The sequence below is a fragment of the Mustela nivalis genome (genome assembly GCF_964662115.1).
Source record: "Mustela nivalis genome assembly, chromosome: 13".
NCBI classification, from domain to species: Eukaryota; Metazoa; Chordata; class Mammalia; order Carnivora; family Mustelidae; genus Mustela; species Mustela nivalis.
In genome coordinates this window covers 57,937,735-57,960,256 of record NC_139032.1, presented here as the reverse complement: position 1 = coordinate 57,960,256, position 22,522 = coordinate 57,937,735, and the positions used below count along the sequence as shown (strand labels likewise).

The window sequence follows — 22,522 nt, the reverse complement described above, 5'->3', positions numbered from 1 at the left end:
GAGATCACGACCTGAGCCCACCAAGAGTCAGAAGCTTAACCAACAGTGCGACCCAGATGCATCCAAAGTTAACTCTAAATAATTAAATAAAAATAAAAAAGAAGAACCAGATATATGTATACACACACTAAAAGTGATGTGTTATTGGAATAAAAGCAGACTGAACAAGGTTAGTCTATTTGTTTATATGTGCATATACAAAGAAGAAATCTGAGAAAGTTATATACAAACCTCTAGAGAGTTACTGGGAAGAAGTAGAATTGAGTTGGCCAAGAGGTAAGTGGACTTTAAATTTTCACTAGATAGGTTTAACATTTTTTTTCATTTTTATTTATTTTTTATAAACATATAATATATATTTTTATCCCCAGGGGTACAGGTCTGTGAATCGCCAGGTTTACACACTTCACAGCACTCACCATAGCACATACCCTCCCCAGTGTCCATAACCCCACCCCACTTCTCCCAAGCCCCCCTCCCCCCAGCAACCCTCAGTTTGTTTTATGACATTAAGAGTCACTTATGGTTTGTCTCTCTCCCAATCCCATCTTGTTTCATTTATTCTTCTCCTACCCCCTTAACCCCCCATGTTGCGTCTCCACTTCCTCATACCAGGGAGATCATATGATAGTTGTCTTTCTCTGATTGACTTATTTCGCTAAGCATGAAACCCTCTAGTTCCATCCATGTTGTCGCAAATGGCAAGATTTCATTTCTTTTGATGGCTGCATAGTATTCCATTATGTATATATACCACATCTACTTTATCCATTCATCTGTTGATGGACATCTAGGTTCTTTCTGTAGTTTGGCTATTGTAGACACTGCTGCTATAAACATTCAGGTGCACGTGCCCCTTCAGATCACTATGTTTGTATCTTTAGGGTAAATACCCAGTAATGCAATTGCTGGGTCATAGGGTAGTTCTATTTTCAACATTTTGAGGAACCTCCATGCTGTTTTCCAGAGTGGTTGCACCAGCTTACATTCCCACCAACAGGGTAGGAGGGTTCCCCTTTCTCCGCATCCTCGCCAGCATCTGTCATTTCCTGACTTGTTAATTTTAGCCATTCTGACTGGTGTGAGGTGATATCTCATTGTGGTTTTGATTTGTATTTCCCTGATGCCGAATGATATGGAGCACGTTTTCATGTGTCTGTTGGCCACCTGGATGTCTTCTTTGCAGAAATGTCTGTTCATGTCTTCTGCCCGTGTCTTGATTGGATTACTTGTTCTTTGGGTGTTGAGTTTGCTAGGTTCTTTATAGATTTTGGACACTAGCCCTTTATCTGATACATCATTTGCAAATATCTTCTCCCATTCTGTCAGTTGTCTTTTGGTTTTGTTAACTGTTTCCTTTGCTGTGCAAAAGCTTTTGATCTTGATAAAATCCCAATAGTTCATTTTTGCCCTTGCTTCCCTTGCCTTTGGCAATGTTCCTAGGAAAATGTTGTTGTGGCTGAGGTCGAAGAGGTTGCTGCCTGTGTTCTCCTCAAGGATTTTGATGGATTCCTTTCTCACATTGAGGTCCTTCATCCATTTTGAGTCTATTTTTGTGTGTGGTGTAAGGAAATGGTCCAATTTCATTTTTCTGCATGTGGCCATCCAGTTTTCCCAACACCATTTATTGAAGAGGCTGTCCTTTTTCCATTGGACATTCTTTCCTATTTTGTTGAAGATTAGTTGACCATAGAGTTGAGGGTCTATTTCTGGGCTCTCTATTCTTTTCCATTGATCTATGTGTCTGTTTTTGTGCCAGTACCATGATGACAGCTTTGTAATAGAGCTTGAAGTCCGGAATTGTGATGCCATCAACTTTGGCTTTCTTTTTCAATATTCCTTTGGATATTCGAGGTCTTTTCTGGTTCCATATAAATTTTAGGATTATTTGTTCCATTTCTTTGAAAAAAATGAATGGTATTTTGATAGGAATTGCATTAAATGTGTAGATTGCTTTAGGTAGCATAGACATTTTCACAATATTTATTCTTCCGATTCAGGAGCATGGAACATTTTTCCATTTCTTTGTGTCTTCCTCGATTTCTTTCATGAGTACTTTATAGTTTCTGAGTATAGGCTCTTAACATCTTTGGTTAGGTTTATTCCTAGGTATCTTATGGGTTTGGGTGCAATTATAAATGGGATTGACGCATTAATTTCTCTTTCTTCTGTCTTGTTGTTGGTGTAGAGAAATGCAACAGATTTCTGTGCATTCATTTTATATCCTGATACTTTACTGAATTCCTGTACAATTTCTAGCAGTTTTGGAATGGAGTCTTTTGGGTTTTCACTTATAGTATCATATCATCTACGAAGAGTGATAGTTTGACTTCTTCTTTGCTGATCTGGATGCCTTTAATTTCCTTTTGTTGTCTGATTGCGGAGGCTAGGGCTTCTAATTCTATGTTGAATAGCAGTGGTGATAATGGACATCCCTGCCATGTTCCTGACCTTAGTGGAAAAGCTTTCAGTTTTTCTCCATTGAGAATGATATCTGTGGTGGGTTTTCATAAATGACTTTGATAATATTGAGGTATGTGCCCTCTATCCCTACACTTTGAAGAGTTTTGATCAGGAAGGGATGCTGTACTTTGTCAAATGCTTTTTCAGCATCTATTGGGAGTATCATATGGTTCTTGTTCTTTATTAACGTGTTGTATCACATTGATTGATTTGCAGATGTTGAACCAACCTTGCAGCCCTGGAATAAATCCCACTTGATCGTAGTGAATAATCCTTTTAATGTACTGTTGAATCCTACTGGCTAGTATTTTGGTGCGAATTTTTGCATCTGTGTTCATCAAAGATATTGGTCTGTAGTTCTCTTTTTTTTTGGGGGGGGGGTCCTTGTCTGGTTTTGGGATCAAGGTGATGCTGGCCTCATAAAATGAGTTTGGAAGTTTTCCTTCCATTTCTATTTTTTGGAACATTTTCAGGAGAATAGGAATTAATTCTTCTTTAAATGTTTGGTAGAATTCCCCCGAGAAGCCATCTGGCCCTGCGCTTTTGTTTGTTTGGAGATTTTTGATGACTGTTTCAATCTCCTCACTGGTTATGGGTCTGTTCAGGCTTTCTATTTCTTCCTGGTTCAGTTGTGGTAGTTTATATGTCTCTAGGAATGCATCCATTTCTTCCAGATTGTCAAATTTGCTGGCGTATTTTTGCTCATAATATGTTCTTATAATTGTTTGTATTTCTTTGGTGTTAGTTGTGATCTCTCCTCTTTCATTCATGATTTTATTTATTTGGGTCCTTTCTCTTTTCTTTTTGATAAGTCGGGCCAGGGGTTTATCAATTTTATTAATTCTTTCAAAGAACCAGCTCCTAGTTTCGTTGGTTTGTTCTATTGTTTTTTTGGTTTCTATTTCATTGATTTCTGCTCTGATCTTTATGATTTCTCTTCGCCTGCTGGGCTTAGGGTTTCTTTCTTGTTCTTTCTCCAGCTCCTTTAGGTGTAGGGTTAGGTTGTGTACCTGAGATCTTTCTTGTTTCTTGAGAAAGGCCTGTACTGCTATATATTTTCCTCTAGGACTGCCTTTGTTGTGTCCCACAGATTTTGAACCATTTTGTTTTCATTATCATTTGTTTCCATGAATTTTTTCAAATCTTCTTTAATTTCCTGGTTGACCCATTCATTCTTTAGAAGGATGCTGTTTAGTCTCCATGTATTTGTGTTCTTTTCAAATTTCCTCTTGTGATTGAGTTCTAGCTTCAGAGCATTGTGGTCTGAAAATATGCAGGGAATGATCCCAATCTTTTTTACCGGTTGAGACCTGATTTAGGACCAAGGATGTGATCTATTCTGGAGAAATGTTCCATGTGCACTAGAGAAGAATGTGTATTCTGTTGCTTTGGGATGAAATGTTCTGAATATATCTGTGATGTCCATCTGGTCCAGTGTGTCATTTAAGGCCTTTATTTCCTTGTTGATCTTTGGCTTGGATGATCTGTTCATTTAAGTGAGGGGAGTGTTAAAGTCCCCCGCTATTATTGTATTTTTGTTGATTGTGTTTCTTTGATTTTGTTATTAATTGGTTTATATAGCTGGCTGCTCCCACGTTAGGGGCATAGATATTTAAAATTATTAGATCTTCTTGTTGAACAGATCATTTGAGTATCATATAGTGTCCTTCTTCATCTCTTATTATAGTCTTTGGCTTAAAATCTAATTGATCTGATATAAGGATTGCCACTCCTGCTTTCTTCTGATGTCCATTAGCATGGTAAATTGTTTTCCACCCCCTCACTTTAAATCTGGAGGTGTCTTCAGGTTTAAAATGAGTTTCTTGTAGGCAACATATAGATGGGTTTTGTTTTTTTTATCCATTCTGATACCCTGTGTCTTTTGATTGGGGCATTTAGCCTATTAACATTCAGGGTAACTATTGAGAGATATGAATTTAGTGCCATTGTATTGCCTGTAAGGTGACTGTTACTGTATATTGTCTCTGTTCCTTTCTGATCTACTACTTTTAGGGTCTCTCTTTGCTTAGAGGACCCCTTTCAATATTTCCTGTAGAGCTGGTTTGGTGTTTGCAAATTCTTTCAGTTTTTTTTGTCCTGGAAGCTTTTAATCTCTCCTTCTATTTTCAATGATAGCCTAGTTGGATATAGTATTCTTGGCTGCATGCTTTTCTCGTTTAGTGCTCTGAATATATCATGCCAGCTCTTTCTGGCCTGCCAGGTCTCTGTGGATAAGTCCGCTGCCACTCTAATATTTTTACCATTGTATGTTACAGACTTCTTTTCCTGGGCTGCTTTCAGGATTTTCTCTTTGTCACTAAGACTTGTAAATTTTACTATTAGGTGACGGGGTGTGGACCTATTCTTATTGATTTTGAGGGGGGTACTCTGCACCTCCTGGATTTTGATGCTTGTTCACTTTGCCATATTGGGAAAATTCTCTCCATAATTCTCTCCAATATACCTTCTGTTCCCCTCTCTCTTTCTTCTTCTTCTGGAATCCCAATTATTCTAATATTGTTTTGTCTTATGGTGTCACTTATCTCTCGAATTTGCCCTCATGGTCCAGTAGCTATTTGTCCCTCTTTTGCTCAGCTTCTTTATTCTCTGTCATTTGGTCTTCTATATCACTAATTCTTTCTTTTGCCTCATTTATCCTAGCAGTCAGAGCCTCCATATTTGATTGTACCTCATTAATAGCTTTTTTTATTTCAACTTGGTTAGATTTTAGTTCTTTTATTTCTCCAGAAAGGGCTTTTATTTCTCCTGAGAGCTTTTCTCTAATATCATCCGCCTTTTTCGAGCCTGGCTAGAACCTTGAGAATCATCATTCTGAACTCTAGATCTGACATATTACCAATGTCTGTATTGATTAGGTCCCTCGCCTTCGGTACTGCCTCTTGTTCTTTTTTTTGTGGTGAATTTTTCCACCTTGTCATTTTGTCCAGATAAGAGTAGATGAAGAAGCAAGTAAAATACTAAAAGGGTGGCAAAGACCCCAGGAAAATATGCTTTAACCAAATCAGAAGAGATCCCAAATCGTGAGGGGAGAGAAAAGGGATAAAAAGAGGTTCAGAAAGAAAAAAAGAAAAAAAAAGAAACAATTAAAAAGAAAACGAATAAAGAAATAGAAAAAAGAAAAAATATATATATATTAGATAAACTAGTTAAAAAACATTTTTAAAAGGGTAAAAGTTTAAAAAATTTAGCAAAAGAAGAGAGAAAAAAATTTAAAAAGAAAAAAAATTAATTAACTACAAGACTAAAGAATCATGGGGAGAAAGCCATGAGTTCCATGCTTTGGTTTCTCCTCCTCTGAAATTCTGCTGCTCTCCTTTGTATTGAAACCGCACTATTGGTAGGTGAACTTGGTCCTGGCTGGATTTCCTGTTGATCTTCTGGGGGAGGGGCCTGTTGTAGTGATTCTCAAGTGTCTTTGCCCCAGGCAGAATTGCACCGCCCTTACCAGGAGCTGGGCTGAGTAATCTGCTCGGGCTGAGTAATCTGCTCAGGTTCACATTCAAGAGCTTTTGTTCCCTGAACGCTTTCCTTAGAATTCTGGAAGACGGGAATGGAAATGGTGACCTCCCGGTCTCCGGCCCGGTGGAGCTTAGAGTTCGGGGCCCCACTCCTCAGTGCCCCCTCAGAGAACAGCGCCCATTTACTCCCATCTCCCTGGCCTTTGGCAGTGCTCCAAGCTCACCGAGCCTGCGACCCGTTCAAGGTAACCCCCGAGCTGTGAGCTCACTCCTCGGCTCTGTCTCTGTAGCCGGCTTCCCCGTTCTAATACCTGCAAGCTCTGCGACACTCAGACACCCCTGATCTTTCTGTGACCCTACAGGGCCTGAGGCCACACTGACCCTGCATGAGCTTCACCCCATTTTAGCCTCTGGAGCAATGTGCCTCAGCGGAACAGACTTTTAAAAGTCCCGATTTTGTGCTCCATTGCTCCGCCGCTTGCAGGGAGCTGGACCCTCCCCACCACAGTCTATCTTCCGGTTGCTTTGGATTCACTTCTCTACTAGTCCTACCTTTCAGAAAGTGGTTGATTTTCTGCTTCTAGAATTCCTGTTCTTCTTCTCTTCTATCTCCCGTTAGATTTGTAGGTGTTTGCAATCTTTAGATAAGCTATCTAGCCGATCTCCTGCTACCTGAAGTAGTCTCAGCCTGCTACTTCTCTGCCATCTTCGGTTTCTTTAACGTTTTACAACAGCATTGATTTTTTTTCTAGCTTTGCTGAGGTATAATTGACAACTTAAAATTGTTTTGTTTTGTTTTTATAGATTTTGTGTATTTATTTCACAGAGAAAGACACAGCAAGAGAGGGAACATAAGCAGAGGGAGAGGGAGAAACAGTCTTCCCACCAAGCAGGGAGCCCAATACAGGGCTTGATTCCAGGACCCTGGGATCCTGACCTGAACCGAGGCAGGCGCTTAACAACTGAGCCACAGTCGTTGTTGTCAGGTACTCTGACAGCTTAAAATTGTTTATATTTAGGGTGTACAACTTGATCTGAAACACACTATGAAATAACCACCATAATCAGCTAATTAATATAGTAATGTACTCATCACAACTCACATAATTACCATTTTCTTTTCAAGTTTGTGTATGTACACAACAAAATCTTGAGATCTAGTCTCTTAGCAAATTTCAAGAATACAGTAATCATTAATTATGAACATGTATGTTAATTCTCCAGAAATTATTCATCTTGCATTACTGAAACTTTGTACCCCTTATCCAACATCTCCCCATATTGATTTAGAATAATTTAATAAATTTTGTGAATTTAATCAGTGAGTTAAATGAAATTAATGACTGTTTAAAAGGCTAATTTTTTTTTTAAAGATTTATTTTAAATCCACAGCAAGCATGAAGGGAAAAGACATAATAATTAAAGGTTGGCCTTACCTGGTGAGCCCTGGAATTTGGCTCTTTTAACTGTAAGAGAAAAAAAGAGGACACCATGAAGAATTTTTGCAAATTCATTAACTAAACCAACATTTCTTAAGCATCTACTATATACCAGTGGTAGAGTTAGAACTAGGTTTGTAAGTCTAAGTCTAAGAGAAAGATTCTGGGACATCTGAGCAAAGCTTGAAGGCAGTGAGTTAAAAGGCCTTTACAAATCATCCAATCTCTTCCTCAACACAGAAATCTCTTACAGCCTTTGACAACGAGGTAGAGGAAACTAAATTACTCCTATGGCAGGCAACCAGTTTCATGTCACATATCTAAGGTTTAAGTTATATATGTTTCTCATTTAAAGCCCATCATAAAAACTCCTTCCATGTCATTCATGCCAAAAGACAAGCTCAACAGGCAGATTTTAAACAATGGGGAGAAGTAATTTCTTTTTTTTTTTTTAATATTTTATTTATTTATTTGACAGAGAAAGAGAGATCACAAGTAGGCAGAGAGGCAGGCAGAGAGAGAGGAGGAAGCAGGCTCCCTGCGGAGCAGAGAGCCCGACATGGGGCTCGATCCCAGGACCCTGGGATCATGACCCGAGCTGAAGGCAGAGGTTTTAACCCACTGAGCCACCCAGGTTCCCCAGGAGAAGTAATTTCTTGCTGGGAATAAACAAGTTAACAAGAGACGCTCCTATCCAAATGATCACAAGGAGCTATTTACTAAACCTCACTGCAGGACTGCAAAAGAAAAAAACCCTCACTAGGATTGCAGCATGCCAGCTTCTAGGAAAGGTCAAAGACAACAAACATGCAGGAGAACTGCTAAATTCCAGTAAACATGAAACATTTTCCCATTAATGAAGAGTGGGACAGAGTTTGCAGGGATAGGGGGAGAATAAAAAGAAATCCCAAGACAACTGAAAGCTTCTCCTAAGCTGACATCCAAGCTCTTCCTAACACATCCAAGAGAATGGGTAATCCAGTACCTTCTTACAAGACCCTCACCATTTTTAGGAGATTTCAGGAAATTTTAGCATTAACACTTAATGCTAAAATCTATTTTACTGAATCAAAGTATATCTCCCACTGGATTGTCCCTTGCAGTCTCACATCAATCCCTCTTCCCAATTATTCAATTATTCTTTAATAGTTGCATTTAATCTAAGACTTACTATAAAGCTACAGTAATCAAGATACCATAGCACTGGCAAAAATAGACATAGACCAATGAAATAAAATTGAAATATATTTTTAAAAAATTAAAAATTTAAAAAATTTTTTAAAAATTGAAATATATATAAGATATATAACTATAACACATTATCTTTACTTCATACACATGTAAAACTTGAAATGGATCATGAACAGAACTAAATATGAGCTAAAACTATAAAATATCTAGGAGAAAAAGGAAAATCATAGTGATCTTGGGCTAGGCCAAGATTTCTTAAATTGAATAAAAAATTATGAACTTTAAAAGAAAAAAATGGATAGACTAGACTGAGAATTTAAAACATGCATTCCTCAAGACACTATTAAAAAGGCAAGTCTGGGGCATCTGGGGAGCTCAAGCAGTTAAGCTTCTGAGTCTTGATTTCGGCTCAGGTCACAATCTCAGGGAGCTGTGTCCAGCTCCACAGTCATCTTGGAGTCTGCTTGGGAGTCTGCTTAGGATTCTTTCTCTCCTTCTCCCCCTCCCTTGGCTTACACACATGCTAAGTAAATGAATAAAACCTTCAAAAAAAAAAAAAAGGCAAGTTTAGGAGGAAATATTTGCAAAACATTTTTGGTAAGACTGATAAAGGACTATAAGAAGAAATCTCAAAACTCAATATTAAGAAATCAAGAACCCACATTTAAAACCGTAGAAAGGAAGGCACTGGGCTGGCTTAGTTGGTAGACCATGTGACTGTTGGTCTAGGGGTCATGAGTTTCACCCCCACACTGGGTGAAACTTAAAAACAAAAAAAAATTTTTTAAACACACTTAACAATTACATTAGCATGAAAGAATTAAATACTTATGTATAAACCTAAAAAATATGTACAAGATCTAGACAAGGAATACTACAAAACTCTGATGAAAGATATAAAAGAAGTAATTAGAGAAATAATCCATCCTCATGGATAGGAAGACTCAATATTATCAAGATGTCAGTTTTTTTTTTTTTTTAAAGATTTTATTTATTTATTTGACAGACAGAGATCACAAGCAGGCAGAGAGGCAGACAGAGAGAGAGAGGAGGAAGCAGGCTCCCCGCTAAGCAGAGAACCCAACGCGGGGCTCGACCCCAGGTCCCTGGGATCATGACCTGAACCGAAGGCAGAGGCTTTAACCCACTGAGCCATCCAGGCACCCCAAGATGTCAGTTCTTTCCAGCTTGACCTAGAGATTCAAAACAATCCTAATCAAAATCCCAGCAAGTTAATATTAAAATTTCCTGCATCACTTAAAAAAAAAAGCAGTTCAAAAATACTACTTTACACTACAACCCTGCATGACTAAGATTTTGAACATCTAAATTGATGGTTTTTACCCATGAGTTATTTAATATTGTTAGCACTATAATATTATATGAGTCACTTATATGTAATGGTAATTTTATGTAAATGTAATGATATAATTAAACAGAATTCTGACCATCATAGTCTGCTAACCTTTAAAATGTCACTTATTCCTTCATTGGCTTGCTACTTTCAAAATAAAGTAAAAGGCTCTTTATTAAAAAAAAAAAATCCCAGCAAGCTATCTTGTGGATATGGACAAACTGATTGTAAAGTTTATATGGAAAAGCATAACACCCACAACAGCCAACTCTATGCTGAAGTTCCAGACCAATTTTACCCAACTTTGGAGACTTACTATAAAGCTAATAAAAGCTAGTATGGTTTTAGTGAAAAAAACAGACGAATAGATCAAATAGAACAGAAAAGCAAGAAACAGACCCACATAAATATAGCCACCTAATTTTTTTTTAAAGATTTTATCTTTCAGCAACCTCTACATCCAATATGGGTGTCAAACTTACAACGCCGAGAGATACCTGGCTCCATCCACCAACTGAGCCAACCAGGAGCCCCAGTCAACTAATCTTCGACAAAGGAACAAAGGCAATACAATGGAGCAACAATAGCCTTTTCAACAAATGATGCTGACTAATGGACGTGTACATGGTGGGGAAAAAAAAATCTAGAGACAGACTTTCACAAAAATTAACTCAAAATGGATCACAGGCCTAAATGTAAAACAAAATCATGAACTTCCTAGAAGATAACATAAGAGAAAATGCAGATGACCTTGGGTATGATTAGGACTTTTTCAAACACAACACGAAGGCACAATTCACAAAAGAAGTAATTGATTAGCTGGACTTCAGTAAATTAAAAACAGCTCTGTGAAAGGCCATGACAAAAAGAATGAGAAGATAAGCCACAGAATGGGAAAAAGTATTTGCAAAAGACACATCTCATATAGGACTGTTATCCAAAATACATGAAGAACTACTAAAACTCAACAGTAAGAAAACACACAACTTGATTTATTTTTTTTTAAGATTTTATTTATTTATTTGACAGAGATCAAGAGCAGGGAGAGAGAGAGAGAGAGAAAGAGAGAGAGAGAGAAGGAAGGAAGCAGGCTTCCTGCTGAGCAGAGAACCCAATGTGGGGCTCGACCCCAGGGACCCTGGGACGATGATCCGAGCCAAAGATAGAGGCTTTAAACGACTGAGCCCGCACTACTTGATTTAAAAATGAACAAAAGACATTAACAGACACTTCACTGAAGAAGATATACAAGATAGCAAGTAACCCCATGAAGAGATGTTCAATATCATATGTCACTAGGGAATTACAAATTAAAACAATGGTGTTAAGCAAGGAAAAAACTGCCTAAAAACAATTAAATGTATGAGGTAGCTATTCGTCTTCTGGGTTCCTTAGTATCAAAACACTCTCCTTCTGAAGTAATCCTGAGAGAGATGGGAGACAGGACCTAAAACACACTACAGAAGCCAAAGGCAGCTGACATAGATGCAGTAATCAATACTCCCAACTTCAATTTTGAGGGAGTGAAACAAAGATGCAGGGTTGGTTAGAGAAAGCTGCAGAGAAGAGTTCTAAAGGACAACAGTAAATTTCCAGCATGTTAGAGCACCCCAATGGACCTTTCCTGTTAAGAGATGTTTGGAGCTTATGCTAATTTTCCTTTTTATCTCCATTTTACAGATTAGCAAAAGTCAAGCTCACAGAGCTTCTATGGAAGGGTCAGATTAAGAATCTGTTGGCAACATCATATGGATAGTAAGTAATGGAGCTTGATAAAGGATTTATGTCTTCTGACTAAAAATTTAGTTCTTCACATTTCACCAGAATGCCAAAGCAGCATCAGAAGGAAAAGAAAAAATAAAAAACTAGTCTCTACGCTAAGGAAGTTGGGAAAGAAAAGAAAAAAAAATGCAAGCACAAAGAGGAAAGATCCAATCATAAAATTCACTATGAGTCTACAAATCAAAAACCAGTGTTTGGGTGAAATGTGCCACAAAGAAAAGATCAATGAGGAGGGTGGGATAGCAATCAAAGTCTTCTAATGGGTAAAATATAGATAAGAAAAGAGACATAAGAAACAGCATTAAAAAGGCATGGGGAAAAAAATCACTGGAGCATCTTTTTCTACGTTGTCATGAAGGTAACATCACCTAATCCCAACATTCCAAAGGCAGGCAAAGTCCACTAGCCCCACAAAATCTCCAAGAGTTTGGGTACAGGTATTTGGGGCTAGTTAAACACGGAGCTAAAACAAAGGAGTTATTATAATATCTTAAATCCAGAGCTTTTCCTATTTAAAAATATATCTTAAAAAAAATAAGAAGAATAAAAAAAAAGGGAAGTTTTCTAAATCCCCTTTGGAAAGACAGCATAAGGATACCAGAAAGTAGAAGTAGACACATTTTGTTCACGTTTCAGCATTTTCTAGGTATAGTCCCTCTCTTCCTCTTTTATTATTACTTGCTCCTCCTCAAAACTGTGCCAACATGCCTTCCCTCCCATTGTGTATTACCATAAATTCTTAACCTTTTAAAAATTAGACTCCTTTGATAATTCAACAAAAGCTACAGATCTGCTCTCCAGAAAAATGCACATGTATCCACAAAACAATGTACATATCAATGGTAAATTCATGCAGCTTAAGATCATCTCTTAATAAAATTGTTTTTTGCTAAAGTTACCAATGTTGTCATTCTCATTAGATTTTCCTAGTTTATATTTGCAAAAGCCTACTTTACTGACTAGTCTTAGGTCTATTTGCTCTATTAAAATGGGCTAATGACGTGGTGTTTGCCCATGGTGTCTGCAGGTTATCTCTTTGGAATTGGATGGAATCATTTCTAACTCAGGGTCTACTCTAACAGTAGGAATAATAAACATAGGCCCTTGAGAAAATCACAGAAACATGTTTTTCTAAGTATTTGTCATAAAGATACAGCACCTAAAATCTGAGTGTCTGCCAACATTTCAATGATAACTCTTGAAATGTTACATTAATTCTGCAGAAGTGGAACTAAAACAGCAGCAGCTAATGCTAGAAAACCATTGCAGTTATTTGGGAAAAGCACAGGACAAGGAACCAGACCTAGATTCTAGACCTGGTTCTGACACGGCTCATCTGTGGGCCCTTAGATGTAAAAAAAAAAAAAAAAAGTATTATCTTAGCCCTCGGGGTTTTCAGATAGAAGGTGAATATTATGTCTGTTCTGGAAAATAAAAGTTCTTGCATATTGAGTTTCTGTGTAAATGGGGAGAGAGGGAGATAGAAGAATTGATGTGAAAGGACAGTGAAATATAAGAAAGCATTCATTTCAGTTCCCATTTTTAAATTAACTCCTATTTTTATAAAGTAAAATGTTTTCATGACATGCATATTTTAATAAAAGCAACAGCAAAAAAATTCACTTGAAAAGTCAAATTGCACTGGAGTTACTTGAAAAATAAGATCCTCAGAAGTGCTGGTGACCTAGTTTTACTGATTTATTTTGGAATTTGGATACTTATACTTAGAGAGTAACAAAGATTGCTTCAGCTATCATTATTTTAAATCTTAGAATACTATATTAAAGTTGACCTATGTCCTATTTTTTACTTTTCTTTACTTGTCATAATATACATGTATATTTAAGTATCACATACTTTTCTTTATATAACTATAATGTTATTTTTAAAATCTTGATACCAACTAAGGCAAGAGACTCCTGCCTAGTTCTTTAGTGTTTTGCTTAGTCCTTTTTTTGCATCTCTTAACATAAGGTTTTTCCCCATTAATTTCTTAATGTGGCTATGACATAAACAAGTTTTCAGATGATAACCAAACCTTTATAAATTTTATAATCAAATGGCAAGTTCCCAAAATCAGTGTTAAGATTGATCAAAACTGCATTTAACATCTATAAATCAAATAAGCAAACTTTACATTTTAAAAATATTTAGGTTTCCGCTGGCAGGTAGAACAGAAATTTTTAGGTTTCTTATACTTGAAAACAGCATGTCTATTTATTTAACCCTTCTCTAATGTCTTAGTTTAATTAATTTAATTTGGCCCCATACATCTTTTGCTAGAACTCACTACAGAACTCTTTTTTTGCTATTGCCACTCATATTTGTACTACATAGAAGTGTGGTTAACTTTTTTTTTTTTAAGATTTTATTTATTTGACACAGAAAGAGAGATCACAAGTAGGGAGGCAAGAGAGAGAGGAGGAAGAAGGCTGCCTGTTGAGCAGAGAGCCCGATAGAGGCTCAATCCCAGGACTCTGAAATCATGACCTGAGCCAAAGGCAGAGGCTGAACCCACTGAGCCACCCAGGTGCCCCGAAATGTAGTTAACTTTTGAAAACTACCTTAAATCCAATAACTCTGTTACATTCTTCTTTTAGGCCTAGATTCTCTAGTTTCCTTTACAGAAAATCACACCATCTATCATTTTCTTCTTTCTTTCCAAACCTAAAATTTTCCATTCTTTTTCTGATCTTATGGCAGAGGTTAGGACTTCTAATAAACTATTGAAAGTAATAAAAGCTGGCACCCTTGAACTGTTTGATTTTAAGCGGGATTTTTTTTTAAGATTTTATTTATTTTTATTAAGATTTTATTTATTTGACACAGAGAGAGGGAGTGTATGCACAAACAGGGGGAGCGGCTGTCAGAGGCAGAGAGAGAAGCAGGCTCTCTGTTGAGCAAGGAGCCTGATGCAGAACTTGATCCCAGGATGCTGGGATCATGACCTGGGCTAAAGGGAGATGCCCAACTGACTGAGCCACCCAGGTGTCCCAAGCAGGAGTTTTTAAAATATTAACACCTTGAACATCAATTTCTTTATTGAAGTATAATGCATACATAGTTACATTAGTTTCAGGTGTACAAAATGATTCAACAAGTTCTCATGTCCACAAGTGTAGTTACCATCTGTCATCATACAGTTCTATTACAATACCGTTGACTATATTCCCTATGCTTTATCTTTCCTTCATCCCTATAATTTATTCATTCCATAACTGGAAGCCTCTATCTTCCATCTATTCTTCACCCATTTTGCCTATCTCCCCCACCATCCCAACCCCCTCACATAATGGTATTTACGAGTTTATTTCTGTGTTTTGTTTATTCATTTATTTTTTAGATTCCATTTACAAGTAAAATCGTATTGTATCTGTCTTTCTCTTACTTATTTCGCTCAGCACAATACCCTTTAGGTCTACCTATGTTGTTGCAAATGGCAACATCTCATCCTTTTTATGGCTAAGTGATTCCTTTATATGTTTGTGAGTGTGTGTGTATACACATAAATAATTATTTTTTAACGTTTCAATATTGAACACAATGTTTATTATAGGACTTTAACTTTGAAATAATTATAGATTTACAGAGAGTTGCAATGATAATAGAGGGATCCAAGGTACTCTTCACCCAGTTTCCCCCAACAGTTAAATCTTACAAAAATCTTATATAATCATACACAATGATATTACATTATCAAAACCAGGAAATTGGGGCACCTGGGGCGCATTTGTTGAGCATCTGCCTTCAGCTCAGGTCATGATACTGGGATCCTGAGATCGAGTCCCACATCAGGCTCCCTGATCAGCAGGAAGTCTGATTCTACAGCTTCTACCCCCCATGCTTGTGTTCCCTCTCTTGCTGTCTTTCCCTATCGAATTTTTTTAAAAGCTTTAAAAAATAAATAAAAATAAAAGAAAGTGGTCTTTCAAGATGGCCTTTTTCCACTCAGCATAATGACCCTGAGGTCCAACCAAACTGTTCTATGTATTAATATAGAGCTATGTTTTTATATCCATTCTGCCAAACTCTTATGTACCTTGATCATTTATATCTAATGTAATTCTTAAACTGTTAGGGCTTAAGTCTGTCATTTTTTGTTTTCTGTTTGTTCTCAGGTTTTTTTTCTATTTTCTTGACTTCCTGTGGGTTACTAAACTTTTTTTTTTTGAACTCCATTTTTATTTGTAGCATATTTTAATGTATTACTTTGTACAGATTTTAGCAGTATCCCTTAGTATTACATTTTACACATATAACATCACAGTCTAAGGTTGTCGACATCTTACCAGTTCAAGTGAAGTATAGAAGCTGTTATATTGCCTTTAAGTCACCTTACCATTCATTCCTCTACTTCTATTACAATGATCTTAAATATTTCCACTACAAAGATAAGAACCAGGGGCACCTGGGTGGCTCAGTGGGTTAAGGTTAAGCCTCTGCCTTCCACTCAGGTCATGATCTCAGGGTACTCAGATCGAACCCTGCATTGGGCTCTCTGCGCAGAAGGGAGCTTGCTTCCTCATCTCTCTCTCCCTCTGCCTACTTATGATCCCTCTCTGTCAAATAAATAAATAAAATCTTTAAAAAAAAAAAAAAGATAAGAACCACGTAGAACAAGATTCCAAATATTGAACATACTTTAGAAACTCAAGAAGCCTATTTTATTTATCCACATTTTTCTCTTTCCATTGTTCTTTCTTCCTGATGTTCCTAGATTTCTTCTTTTATCATTTCCTTACTGCTTGAAGAACTTTCTTCATCTAAGAACATGTTCATTCTTCAAAGATATTTTCACTGAATATAGAATTTTGAGTTGACTGTCTTTTTCTTCCTGCATTTGAAAAGTGTTGTACCACTTCCTTCTGGTCTCCATGGTTTCTAATGAGAAATCCACTGTCATTTAAACTGTTTTTACTCTGTATATTTCTCTTCTGCTGCTTTCAAGATTTTTGTCTTTAATTTACCAAAGTTTAATTATGACGTTTCTCGGTGTGGACTTCTTTTATTATGCTCAGCTTCTTAAATTTGTAGATTTATGCTTTTTGCCAATTTGAAAAGCTTCCAAGCCATTGTTTCTTTGAATACTTTTTCATCCCCATCCTCTTTTTCCCCTCTGAAATTGTGATGACATGAGTATCAGATCTTTTCCAGTAATCCCACAGGTCTCTGAGATTCTCTTTACTTTTTTCAGTCTATTTTCTCTTATTGAAACAGCAAAGTTCCTATTATCCTATCTTCAAGTTCACTGAACCTTCACTCTCTTCATTCTGCCACTGGGATAATTCATTGAGGGTTTTTTGGTGATTATATTTTTTATTTCTAAAATTTCCACTTGGTTCTTCTTTAGATTTTCTATTTCTTTCCTGAGATTTTCTAGCTATTCATTTATTTCAAGTGCATTTATAATTGTTGACTGGAGCATTTTTATGACGGCAGTTTTAAAATCCTTGTCAGGTGATTCTAATAACTGTATCATCTCAGTTTTGGCACTTGTTGATCATCTAACACAAAGCAGCAAAAATATTCCCTTGAAATAATCAGAGTGATAGTCATAATATGAATGGTTTATATGAAAGGCCAAATATGTCTTAGATTACACCTCCCCAGTAGCATTTAACTATACAAAACCGATGTTTTAGTTTAGCTCAAAATGGATGGATACATTAAAACGGAAATCAAAGTACAGCCTGAAAGCAAGTGGTCTAAAGTTTGGTTTGGAACAGAGTCTGGATCAATACACAGCTGGCAAAGGTGACTGCAGGTAGACTCAAAGATATCAATGCTCCAGAATGGGAAGTTTACAAATTCGAAAAGCAACACCTTCTTTTACTCATAGACTTTTTTTTTATTCATAGACTTTTAAAATACAAAAGATATTAATGACCAGAAAAGATATCCAGGATGTATTATCAAGTAAAAATATATAATACACTTCATGTGATTGTTTTGTAAAATCAAACAAAAAATCTCATAACTCAAAATAGATCTAAGACCTAACTGTAAGAGCTCACACTATGAAAAGTCTTAGAAAACACAGACATAAATCTTTATGACTTTAAATTGGGTGATGTTTTCTTATATAAAACACGTAAACACAAACAACAAAAGAAAAATAAATTGAACTTCACACTTAAATTTTCTTGTCAAAGGACACGATTAAGGAAGTGAAAATATAACCAAAGAATGGGAGAAAATATTTGCAAAGCATATACAAGGGTTTTGTATCTAGAATATATAAAAAACCTCTGTAACTTAATAAAAATAACCTGATTAAAAATATGCTAAGAGGGGCACCTGGGTGGCTCAGTGGGTTAAAGCCTCTGCCTTCGGCTCGGGTCATGATCCCAGAGTCCTGGGATGGAGCCCCACATCGGGCTCTCTGCTCAGCAGGGAGCTTGCTTCCCCCCTTCTTTCTCTGCCTGCCTCTCTACCTACTTGTGATCTCTGTCAAATAAAATGTGCAAAGAATTTGAATAGATGCTTTTCCAAAGAAGATATACAAATGACCAACAAACACAAAGATGTTCAACATCATTAGTTATTAGGGAAATGTATGTGAAAACAAAACAAAAATGTAAATCAAAATTAGTATTCACAAATGAGATACCATTTCATACCCAATGGGATGGGTAAAATAAAAAAAATACCTTACTGGCTTGGATATGGAAAAAATTGGAATCAATATTCACCGCTGGTTGGAAATGTACAATGGTACAGATACTGTAACAACAGTTCACAGTTCCTCAAAACACTATATACAGAGCTACCATTTGGCTCCTAGGAACAATTCCACTCTCAGGTATACATCCAGGAAAAATGAAAACACATGCCCACACCAAAACATGTATACAAAGGTTTGTAACATTACTCATAATATCAAGCAATATTCATAGTATCCAACCCAAATGTCCATGAACTAATAAATAGATAAATAAAATGTGATGTATCTATACAGAATATTATTCAGCCATAAAAAAGAATGAAATACTGAGGGGCACCTGGGTGGCTCAGTTGGTTGGGTGTTTGCCTTCAGCTTGGGTCATGATCTCAGGGTCCTGGGACCCAGCCCCATATAGGGCTCCCTGCTCAGCCAGGACTCTGCTTCTTCTCCCTCTCCCTTTGCCCCTCCCACCTCTCATGCTTTCTCCCTCTCTCTCTCTCTCTCTAATAAATAAATTAAATATATTTTTTTAAAAAAAGAATGAACTACTGATAAATGCTACAACATGCAAAAAGGTTGAAAACATTATACTAAATGAAAGCAACCAGTCACAAAGGACTACATACTGCATTATTCTTTTTTTTTTTTTAACATTTTATTTATTTATTTGACAGACAGAGATCACAAGTAGGCAGAGAGGCAGGCAGAGAGAGAGGAGGAAGCAGGCTCCCTGCCAAGCAGGGAGCCCGATGTGGGACTCAATCCCAGGACCCTGAGATCATGACCTGAGCCGAAGGCAGAGGCTCAACCCACTGAGCCACCCAGGCGCCCCCTGCATGATTCTTTTTACATGATATAATATATCCAAAATTGGAAAAGCCAGAAATCAGATTCGTGGTTACCAGGAGATAGAGGAAGAAGGAGTGATTACTTAATAATTATGAGGTGTTCTAGGATGATGAAAAAGTCTGAAAACTTTAGAGAGGTGGTGATTGTACAACCATTTTAAATATACTAAATGTCTATTTCTGGGCTCTCTATTCTGTTCCATTGATCTATGTGTCTGTTTTTGTGCCAGTACCATGCTGTCTTGATGATGACAGCTTTGTAATAGAGCTTGAAGTCCGGAATTGTGATGCCACCAACGTTGGCTTTCTTTTTCAATATCCCTTTGGCTATTCGAGGTCTTTTCTGGTTCCATATAAATTTTAGCATTATTTGTTCCATTTCTTTGAAAGAGATGGATGGGATTGGGAGGGAGACAAACCATAAGTGACTCTTAATCTCACAAAACAAACTGAGGATTGCTGGGGGGAGGGGGTTTGGGAGAAGGGGGTGGGATTATGGACATTGGGGAGGGTATGTGATTTGGTGAGTGCTGTGAAGTGTGTAAACCTGATGATTCACAGACCTGTACCCCTGGGGATAAAAATATATGTTTATAAAAAATAAAAAATTAAAAAATAAATAAATAAATAAATAAATATACTAAATGTCACTGAATTTTAATTTAAAATGGTTAATTGTATGTTTTATGAGTTCTGCTTCAATTTTTTAAAAAAATTGTACATGAAAGTCCACAGAAAGAGCATTTGGCCACAAACTCCTTATAAATAAAAAGCAAAAATAAAAGAAAATACACTGTGCCTAACCCTCAAACCATTAACTTCAGCTCTTGAATATCTCTGACCTTGCTGAAGAATCAAATCTACAACGGGCACCCTTGAGATTACAGGAAATAATCCTATGCACAATGACTGCATCCAGTGACCTGGTTCCTCAGATATAGGGAATGGCTAACCTGCCTTATTCAAGCTTGTTCTACTCAAGAAACAATAATCCCACTGCTGTTTTCAATATGGCATGGCACACATATTTATGTGTGTATACATGATTACCTGCAATTATTAATTTGTATATTTTGTTGTATTACACTTTTACATTTGTCAAATACTTGGACATAAAATTGCACGACTGTGACTTCTGTCAGTCAACTGACCATAGGAGTTGGCTTAGCTGTTACAACTGGCTAACAAGATGTCCTTTTTCCTTTCCCCTTCTTTATGAGTAACCAGCAAAGTTGAACACTCTAAAAAGAAAACTATACAATGAAAAATCATTTTCCTCTTAAAGTGATAGCAAATATTTTTTCATGTCTATCCAGTCTTTACAACTATCATTTTTAATGGTTCCCTAAAATAATCATGTTCTAAGTACCATATTATGTATTAAATCATTCTCCCATGAATCACACATTTACAAATTATTTTTTTTTACACTGCCTTAAGCTGTTCATTTTTATGAGGGAAAATGAAATTTGGTCCTTAAAAGACACCTGGGTGCCTCAACTTAATGTTGGTTAAGCATCTGCCTTCAGCTCAGGTCATGATCCCAGAGTACTGGGATGGAGTACTGCATCACCATCATCATCATCATCATCATCAGGCTCCCTGCGGAGCCTACTTCTCCCTCTGCCTGCCACTCCCCCTGCTTGTCTGTCCGCGCTCTCTCTGTCAAAGAAATACATAAAAACTTTATTTATTTATTTATTTATTTTTAAAGATTTTATTTATTCATTTGACAGAGAGAGATCACAAGTAAGCAGAGAGGCAGGCAGAGAGAGAGGAAGGGAAGCAGGCTCCCTGCTGAGCAGAGAGCCCGATGCGGGACTCAATCCCAGGACCCTGAGATCATGACCTGAGCTGAAGGCAGCAGCTTAACCCACTGAACCACCCAGGCGCCCCCATAAAAACTTTTTTAAAAAAAAGTTTCTTGGGGTACCTGGGTGGCTCAGTCGTTAAGCATCTGCCTTCGGCTCAGGTCATGATCCTAGGGTCCTGGGATAGAGCCCAGCATCAGGCTCCCTGCTCAGTGGGGAGCCTGCTTCTCCCTCTCCGACTCCCTCAGCTTGTATTCCCTTTCTCACTGTGTCTCTATCAAATAAATAAATAAAATCTTTTAAAAAAATAAAAAAGTTTCTTTATCAAAGGTACTCTGATAAAGTCCCAAGACTTCTTGGGACCACGGACTGAGAATGCAAGTCTGACTCCTACTTGGCCCTGACAAATCACTTGATAAATTCCTACTGAAATACAAAGACACACAAAACAGGGAAAGCCTGAAATTAGAGAAGTGTACAAAATGTTTAAAGATTTTTGGAATTCCTGATACATACTATGCACATGGAAGTAGCAAACTAGCAGAATTTGAGAAGAGTTGTGGACAGGAGCTCAAAGAGAGTCTTGGCATTGGAGGAACATTCTTACTGAAGCAGTGGGAAGGACCCTCCTCTCATAAGGTGAGGTACAGCACCTGGAGATCAACTTGGCAGAATTTGAGGGTAGTTATACCAGAAAGCCTGGGGCATTAATGTTAGTTGCACAAGTTGCAAACCATTTTCTAGTGTAGCAAAGGTAGCTACACAAAACAGAGCCATTCAAAGCAGTGGGGTGGCCGTATTAGAGCTGAACCTGACATAGCAACTTTTCCGAAAACAAAATCCTACAAAAAGATAAGTTTCCCCTAAAAGAGTACCTTGCAGCCAGGGCTCCCGCCTCATTCCCTTGAGGTTGCCACATTACTTAACCGGCAATGAGGATCGTATGTTAAAATCTAAGAGGAAGTGGAAGTGACATCATCTAAGAAATGGTCATTTGCCTGTTTTGAGGAGGAGAGAGGGATGAGGGGAAAGCCACATATGAATGAAAATCTCATTATTCATGGAAGGAAAAAAAGAACATTTAAATTGTTTTTGTTTGCTTTTAGAGAAGGAAAGGTAGAAGAGACAGGGAGAGAAAGAATTTTAAGCAGGCTCCAAGCCCAGCATAGAGCCAAATGCATGGCTTGATCTCATGACCCTAAGATCATGACCTGAGTGGAAATCAAGAGTCAGACGCTCAACCAATTGAGCCACCCAGGAGCCTCCATTTAAATTGTTTCTAAAAAGGCCATGAGGGGAGACTGAGGGGAGGCTTAGGGGGTTAAAGCCTCTGCCTTCAACTCGGGTCGTGGTCCCGGGGTCCTGGGATGGAGCCCCGCATCAGGCTCTCCACTCAATGGGGAGCCTGCTTCCTCCTCTCTCTCTGTCTGCCTCTCGACCTACTTGAGATCTCTGTCAAATAAATAAATAAAATCTTTTTTTAAAAAAAAT

General features: G+C 37.4%; 1 protein-coding gene across 7 annotated transcripts in view; it reads right to left on the bottom strand.

Moving 5' to 3' along the window:
* UNC13B (unc-13 homolog B) overlaps positions 1-22,522 on the bottom strand; it is a 225,981-nt gene that overhangs the window by 161,565 nt on the left and 41,894 nt on the right. For all 7 annotated transcript variants that reach the window (XM_082694712.1, XM_082694713.1, XM_082694717.1 and 4 more), the window contains exon 2: positions 7,379-7,408. In XM_082694712.1, the coding sequence (XP_082550838.1) occupies positions 7,379-7,408 (30 nt within the window). The remainder of the gene's footprint in view (positions 1-7,378; positions 7,409-22,522) is intronic.